This window comes from Drosophila miranda, chromosome 3 (genome assembly GCF_003369915.1).
Source record: "Drosophila miranda strain MSH22 chromosome 3, D.miranda_PacBio2.1, whole genome shotgun sequence".
NCBI classification, from domain to species: domain Eukaryota; kingdom Metazoa; phylum Arthropoda; class Insecta; order Diptera; family Drosophilidae; genus Drosophila; species Drosophila miranda.
Genome location: NC_046676.1, coordinates 21,018,372 through 21,026,566, shown reverse-complemented (window position 1 = coordinate 21,026,566; position 8,195 = coordinate 21,018,372). Strand labels below are relative to the sequence as shown.

Here is an 8,195-nt window from a genome sequence, read left to right as displayed (position 1 = left end):
AATAGGGGAAAGAGGCCAGAGTGCAGAGAGATGGACAGTTAAAAAAGTTATTTATTTTATGGTCAAAAGTTACTTTGGCCTGTTTTATGGCTGCGGAAGTCAGAAAGGAAACGAAATCCTAGCCCCACAGTCGAACAACAGTGCTGACCATCTAGCTATTTTATTGCTGAAAACATGGAGACGCACCACCATACAACATGAGGAGGTGCTACCCAGTAGAAAAAATCAGATAAGTAATTCCAAATACAAAAACTAAATGCTCGAAGACTTCTCAAGAGTTTCCCCATATAAAGTAAGCCACATTCTCCGTTTTCTCCTCACTCCTATCTTTATATATCTTTTTGGTGGCAGGGCAGCCAATTCCAACTTCTAGTCGGTAGCAGTCATCACTGGCAGCCCCGTGTGTGGCTTTTGGAATTTTCTCGAGCGTGCAGCATAAATCAAAAAAGGAAAAATGTTATAACTATGTAAACGTGGATCTTTGTTAAATTTTAATTGTGACCTCAGCCGTCGGAGGGAGCATCAGCAGCAGCTCCCTTGGAAGCGGAGCCGGAACGAGCTGCTTCTTTGGAACCGGACCCAGCCAGAGCTGGCTGCTTGGAAGCGGACCCAGAACGAGCTTTGGAAGCGGAGAGAGCCGACGACCTGTTCCCCTTCTCGCTGAAGCCGACTACCGTCCCTGGCCGCTGATCAGTCTCCTCCGTGGCCTCGGTGGCCTCGGTGGCCTCGGTGGCCTGAGCGGCCTCAGTGGCCTCGTTCTCCTCGTCTTCCCCGACATGCGTTACGTGGGAGGCCATGCTCACCATGCTCGTTGCCGTTGCCAGATCTGCTGTGCTTCTCTTTTCGGCCAGGAGCTTTAGTACCGAGTCCTTGAAGAACTTCGTCTCGTCCAGCCTCGTGCGGTACAAGCCGGTGGGGTGATCGGGATCGAAGACAATGTTGGGCCGTATATCCCCATCGGTGACAAGGACCTTGGCCCCGGGAATCGGAAGGAACTTGAACAGACGCTTGCGCAGCTTGGGCATGAAAGTGACCTTCTGGTGGTCGGGGACGTGGAAGAGTTTGCCGGTGATCTCCGTGGAGGGCAGCACCACGGGGCGATCAATGAGGCGCCTATTCTCGGGCAGGCTCTCCTTGATAGCCTCCAACTGGCGTGCCGTCAGCTGGAGTGGGCGGTCGGCGTCCTTCCAACGCTCCTGGCCGCTGTTGAAGGCGATCTTCTTGTTGTTCTTCAGCTGCTTCCGCACCGCCCGCTTGGCCACGCAGTTGTAGACGATCTTTGGCACGTACTCGGGCACCGGGAAACTCCGCACCGAGATGGGAATGTGCAAGGGATTGGTCACCATATTGACGTACTTGGCATCAGCGAAAAGGGTGAGGTTCTTCTCCGGCTTCTTGGCCTCCTTCTTAGTGATGGCGTCCTTCTTCTTCGGCTTTGGCTTGTCTTTCTCGCTCATGAGGAAGATGTGCTGGTGGCCCCCACCCTGGACGTGACCCCAATCGGGCTCGCAGTAGCGGTCCTTCTTGATCCGCTTGTACGGCAAGCGACGGAACTTCAGGCGCTTTTGCTCGTCAATCAGAAGCTGCAGGCCCGGCTTGCTTATCTTTCCCGCCGGACAAGGACAGCTGCTCGCGTAGCTGGTGCCGTATCGTCCTGGCCCTGGCTCAAAGGTTATGTGGCGCCGCATCATAAAGCTGGGCTTCGTGGGGACGCACGATTGGCGCAGGAATAGGTGCGGATTGGGGCGAGCAGTCTTCATGACCGGCACCATGTTCTTCTGCACCTCGTAGATGTTCGTGTGGGTGTCGGCGGGCCCCGGATCGGCGGGATTACGCCAGCAGCCCGTCTCACTGGAGACCATGAAACGGGTGGTCGCTGGACGATCGCGGGCATCTAAAGGAGAATATTATTTGAGAAAAAAATACCTAACAGTGCTGCTCCTCTCCTTACTCGATAGGAAGATCCCTTTCTGTAGATTGTCCCGCTTAAACAGACGCTCGATTTCCGACGGAAGATCGTAGAATTTGAATGGAGGCGGCTTTGTCGAGACGCGTGCGTGATTTGTGTGCTGCTTGGCGAACTTCGTTCCCTTGGAGCCCTTCTTCCTGAGGTAGGGCACCGGAGGCACCCCGTAGTGATTCGGTGGCAGCTGCCATCCCTTCCACGTGGTCATGGTGCGGTCAATGCGCAGGTTGCGACGCTCCGGATACGGGTTCTTTGGCTGCTTGTCATAGCCCGTGACGTGCCGATGGTGGTCAAAGGTGGCCTTGCTGGCGCCTTCACCACGATTCTCTGGGGGAAGAGCAGAGGAAAGGGCATTGGATTCCTGTGAAAAGTCTATGGCTTCTATTAGAATGCTTACCCTTCTTGCAATCCTGATTGTAGTGCTTTCCAGCCAACCTGAATTGGCTCTTGAGCTGCGGCAATTCATCCTCCCTGATGCGATTGCCTAAAGAAATACAGGATTACTCTTGGAGGAACATGTTGAGACCGCACACCGAAGACCTACGTGACAGCATGAAGAGCGGCACACTCATCCGCGTGGCCACGAAGCTCTGCCGATCCTCATTTTTCAGTTTCTGGGGTAGCTTATGCATGGCTCTATATTGGTTCAATTTTGTAGATTGTAGAAAAATATAAATACTTCGATACAGTTAAGATAAGCTCCACAGTATTTTGTTCTATTCAAGGGATTGATTTTGATGGAGTAAATCTGCTTAAAATTCAAGGGTTACTAAGGGTAAGGTGTCGTTTAGAAACCTTAAATCTTAAGTGCAATAGCAGCCCCAAATTAAATGCTAGAGTGGTACAATCTATTCTAAATATATTATCTACACATCCATCAAAATTCGTAGGGATCGCTATAGCCCCTATACACCTTATAAAATGCTATAGCCCCCGCAAACTGAGGGAAGCAGCGAACAAATCCTTCTTAAACGTATTATCTACCCATCTATCAATTCGGATCACAAAGTGATGCCATTCTTATAGCTTAAGGGTGATATTTTTGTGTTAAAATTCCATTTGTGTTTTTTGCCCCCAATTATTTATCAATAAACAATGATAAAAAACCCCACCACTTCCCTTTTAAATTGTTACTCGTTTGTTGGCCAAATAATTTCATTACAAAGCCACAAAGATACTTTATATATGTACATAATTAGATGTATTAATGCATATGTGTATATCCACGGAGGATATACCCATGTAGCATCCATTCACGTGCACAAACACACACAGTGGCCGCATAATTAGCGTAGCGAAGCGAACTGATTAACTTGCATTCAACGATTTTCAATTGAATTTCGCAGTTGGTTGATTTGTGCCGAAAAAAAGGAAGAGAGAGCCAGGGATCGAATAAAACAAGGAGGTAGAAACTCTGTCCAAGAGGGATCGAAGCTTAAGATACCCTAGAAGAGATACCCTACCTCATTCAACGAACCTCGAGTCGAGCATAGAATCAATGTGAAGCATCGTGCACGGGCAATGTATGTTGTTTTTGAAATTCTTATGCATTTCCCTCTTCAGCATTCACTCGAGCCTCTCTCTTTTTTTATAAAAATGTATCGTATGGCAGCTAAATGATATATGTATCTATCAGACCTTTACGGTTTTTGTCTGCATCAAAAAATAAATATACAATCAAAGACATCTACAACTTTTCATATAAGTATTCACACATCTGTGGATGCTTCTTTTCCGCTTGCCAAATAGCCTCCCAAAACCATCATACCCTCACTCCAATGGGTACGATGAAAGCCACTACAAAAAGTTGTGGGAAAGCAGGGACCTGTCGTGCGACGGCGATGGCAATCAGCCATGAAGGCGGTGCAGGGGCTGGCCCCATGACGGAGGATGGAGCACTGGTTCGTGTGGAAGAAAGGAACGAAACGGATCGGAAGGGGGAAAATATGCAGCCGGGCAAATGATGAATGTGAAATGTGCCATTAATTAATTTGATTAAATGCAGGCAATCAGCCAAGCGCGGAAAGTCGCCCGGAGGTGATGCCCGCTGCAGAGTGGGGCAGACCCAATCAGTGAATGGTGGGGTGCGACGCCTCTGTAAAGTGGAAATTTCGCAAAAACCAAAGGAGAGGAAGACCAAGGTAGAATCCTGCAGTAAATAGTAAAAGTTTTGATAATGCAGATAATGCGAAAGAAACGGGAAATTTTTATTTTTTATTTATCAACATTTTTATAGGTTTTGATGACCTTCGGTTTAAGTTCACCCGGTTTGCCCTTCTTGCCCTTGTTAGCCAACTTCGCCTCCTTCTTGGCCTTCTTTGCCTCCGCCTTGGCCTTCTTGGCGGCCTTCTTATCAGCCTTGCGCTTCTTGGCCAGGTTCACTGCAAACCAATAGAGCAGAGTATTACTTTGTATCCTATAAGATCTCACCCACTCGCCAACTTACCCTTGACTATCCGAGCGGCGGCCAGGTTGATGGGCAGCGGGGCACACTTGAAGCCCGCAGGCGGTGCCTTGCTCAGGCGGATGAACCGGAAACCGGTGGCATAGAGCATCCCCAGGCAGGCCTGCGGCCGGATGCGGCTCTTGGGCCAGTTCGTGAAGTACAGGTCCGCCCGCTTAACCTCCGCCATCTTGGCGCCCTCCGTGTCGCGCCAGTAAGGCATCACGCGGTTGATGCTTCGCTGCTGCAGCTTCCAGCTGTGCCACTTGGGGTACTTCTGGTAGCTGGTCATGCAGCTGGGTCTGTCCACGTAGAACCAGGCCTCCCCATCGGGATAGTACTTCATCTTGGCGGAGGTTCTTCCTTCTAATAAGGGAAAATGTTTGAAATGAAATTAAAATTTTGAGAAAGAGAAAAGTTTTCGTATTCTTTTTGTTAAAATGATTTTAAAATGAATTTGGAAATTTGTGTTCAAAATGAATAATTTGCAGTTATAGCCAAGCTATTGTGATGCGAGATGTCGATGTATAGATTGATTTTGATTTTTGATCTGGAGTGTCGAAAACAGCTATAAAGATAGTTTTATAGACCTTTCTAAGGGAACAGTTATGGGAACAGTCCGTCACTCCTAAGCTGATTTTTAATACTCTGAGGATTCATAGTCCGTTTTATCGAAAAATATTTTAGTCCAAATGTATCTACCCTTTTTTTTGCTGGCAATAATTAAAGAAAACTTTACATTTTGTGGTTTAAGCATCGTTGGACATATGTATGTAGTTCTCCTTAATTTACATAAATATATACTGCCCGATATGGCTGCCATAGGAACAATTGGGAATGTTTCTAAAAGTTTTAATCCCCAAAAGTACTACCTCCTTTTTAGTTTTTCAAAAGTGTTGAAAATCTTGAAAGTTCCAACAATTTCCGGTTAAAAGTCGAATGCCTGATGGAATTGAATTTATCGGAGGCTGTTATCCGCTTGCTAGTTGCATGTGCCAGGCACTTACTGGCACCAACTGCTGTAAAAACTAAGCAGCACTTGCCGCAAAAAGTTGAGCTCATTAGGAGAGGAGAGGGGGAGCTGGAGCAGCAGCAGCAGCAGCAGCAGCAGTAGTAGTAGACTGTGGCAGGAGCAGCAGCAGTAGAGTGAGTGGCCGCTTCGAAAGGACAAAGGTGATGTCGAAAAACTGTCAATTAGGTTTAATTATTTTATGCTGCAGGGGCAAACACACACACACACGGAGAGATGCTCCAATGTGGGAGACCCTTCTTATGCAACCTCAACGAGGTGGCAAGGCGGGTGTCAGCGCTCTGCGTGTGTGTGTGTGTGTGTGTGTCGTTTGCTAAGCAAAGTCAATTATCCAAGCAGCTTTGATGCAAGTAATTGGCATAATGAAATTTCCTCTTCAGTCAGCGTCCCGACAGGACCAAAACCGCAAAGAATAGAAGCCGCAACATCATCAGGAGAAGGAGGATCCGCAGGATGGCAGTGGCAGTGGCAGTGGCCATAACCGTATTAGCATATCAAGTGGGGCCACGGAAAAGCTCTTTTTTTTGTTGCCTGCGTATTGAGTAAATATTTAAGCAGTCCGGCAGCTGTCGCCGGGCATTAATGGCATACATCAGGGCCAAAAAACTTGAGCTCGAAAAGAAAAGCAGTCGAGGAAAAGCTGCTGCTGCTGCCGCTGCTCCTGCTGCTGCAGGCACTGTCCCAAAGTGCAAATATGTTGCGGCCAAAGCCGCAAAAACGTTTAAATATTTTATAAGCCAAAGGCACTTGTCAGAGACTGAGACAGGACTCCGAACCGACTAACTGCTGGTGCTTCTGCTGCTGTTGCTGTTGCAGTTACCAAATCGTCAACAACTGGGACGACAAGGATACAGACTCACACGAGCCACAGTCCAGTGGGAATGGAGGTTGGATTGGATGCGATGCCATGCGATGCGATGCGATGCGATGCGATGCCAGTCGAAGGTGCGGGCATATTGGTGGAGCAGAGAACTTCGTTGGCATCTTGGAGTTACTTGTGTTTGTCTTTCAGCTCTGATAGGTTTACTTTAACAACTCTTGCCAGATCATCAATCCTTTGAAATGTGTGTGGTTTTATTGGTTTGTGGAAGACATCTTTAAGGCCACAGAATTTAAGTTAAAAGGATATCCACACAGTCGACTATTAGAATATTCTGCTACTGCTGCTACTGTTGTTCTGCTCCTCTGGTGGCCAGCAGCTCGTTTGGCATTCCCCTAATGCCATGAATTTTCGTTGGTTGCATTTCAGGCGGCTGCGGCGGCAACGCGCGGCGAGGATGCTGCACATTGTCTTTGTCGGTTGTTGTGGTGTTTCGGGTTGGGTCGTGGGGCGCGAGGGGTAGCTTGCGGCTTGTTGCATTGTTCCGCTTCCACATGAACGACAGCTTTCCACACTTTTTATCGCTGCCATCGCCACTCTGCTACTTATTATAGAGTTTCGCTTCTTTCTTTTGCTCCGTGCGCAAATTTCCATGGGGAGGCTCGACTGGAGTGGAGTGTGTTCCGCTGCTCTGGCTGCTGCTTCTGCTGCCGGAGTTGATTTCAAACTCATGTGAAGACGCCTGGCCTCGCCTCGCAGTAGAGTCCAAAGTTAAAGCCGAACGATTCCGAATTATCGCATTTCAATTGAGTTTATCTCCACCATTCAATTTGCATAACTGAGGTCTGGAATCCATGTACAGTGTACATCCAAGGAACCAAACGACAACCTCCTGCTCCTGCTGCTGCTGTTGCTGCTCCTCATTTATGGATAATTATGTCGCCGTAGAGAAGCATCGTCTGGTTTATACTCATTTTTATCGTTGCGCATTAAAAGGCTTTTAAAATTTATTGATATTACCGACTCTATTAAATTATGCCACCACCTCTCACTCTCGCCGCTCGACTATGTGTTGTCTTTGGTGGCGCTTACCCATTCATCCATCCAACCATCCATCCCCTCCTGCTAACTGATTCCTGCCAATGGCAGTGGCAGCAGCAGCAGCAGCAGCAACATTTTCCTTGTCGCCAGCGACAGCTCCAATGCCGTCCGATGACTGACAGCAAAAATTGGCAATGCCAAAAGCATCAACGACAGCAGCCCAGCCCTGTGTGAAGGAGCAGCAGATGGAGCCATAACTGGACGGGGGAGCACAGGCTGGAGCTGCCGAGTGGGAGCAAACTCAATTTGTGTGAAAAATACTTTTAGTTACTGTGCATATTTTAAATGTAACACACAAGCAGAGCAGCCACAATGGCAGCAGCAGCAAGAGCTCCATCGTGATGTGAATTTTATAAACCAGACAAATATGAAGAACATGAAGGAGAGGCTGACTATCGCCTAACAGGAAGCAACGGATTATTTACCCTAGGCAGATCAATAATTCCTGCTGATATTGTAATGCCACTTTGATCCAATTTGTACGAGGTATGCTGAAACATATGATAACGGAAACTGTAAGGGTACTCGAAAAGGTTTTCTATGGCAACTACAGTTACTATAACCAAATATATCAAAATACATACATACATATATATGTGATCCCCTCTTCATTACAAACTCTTATTTCGAATCGTTATACCCTTTCTTCTCAAGGGTATGAACAAAAATGCTTTAAAGTGTTTGAAAGGAGCTTAAAATGGGATGAATTAATGCATAAATACTGGCAGCCATTGAAATCAGTTTATTATGCACACACACACACACACACACAAGAGACAGAGAGAGAAGCATACGTGGCGTATGATTGATAAATTTGCACTTTGACAGCCTTCGA

The 8,195-nt window shown here is 47.3% G+C and overlaps 2 protein-coding genes across 2 annotated transcripts; both read right to left on the bottom strand.

Annotated features, from left to right (window-relative positions):
• Nucleotides 1-309: 309 nt before the first annotated feature.
• LOC108160941 lies at nt 310-2,718 on the bottom strand. Its single transcript, XM_017295229.2, has 4 exons — nt 2,511-2,718; nt 2,364-2,450; nt 1,952-2,293; nt 310-1,894 (listed from the first exon to the last, which is right to left on the bottom strand). The coding sequence occupies exons 1-4, from the start codon at nt 2,596-2,598 to the stop codon at nt 504-506; spliced, it is 1,908 nt and encodes a 635-aa protein (XP_017150718.1). The 5' UTR covers nt 2,599-2,718; the 3' UTR covers nt 310-503.
• Nucleotides 2,719-4,149: 1,431 nt separating this feature from the next.
• LOC108160926 lies at nt 4,150-7,858 on the bottom strand. Its single transcript, XM_017295212.2, has 3 exons — nt 7,786-7,858; nt 4,413-4,775; nt 4,150-4,347 (listed from the first exon to the last, which is right to left on the bottom strand). Exons 2-3 carry the CDS (start codon nt 4,753-4,755, stop codon nt 4,181-4,183), a joined length of 510 nt encoding a protein of 169 aa, XP_017150701.1. The 5' UTR covers nt 4,756-4,775; nt 7,786-7,858; the 3' UTR covers nt 4,150-4,180.
• Nucleotides 7,859-8,195: the final 337 nt, after the last annotated feature.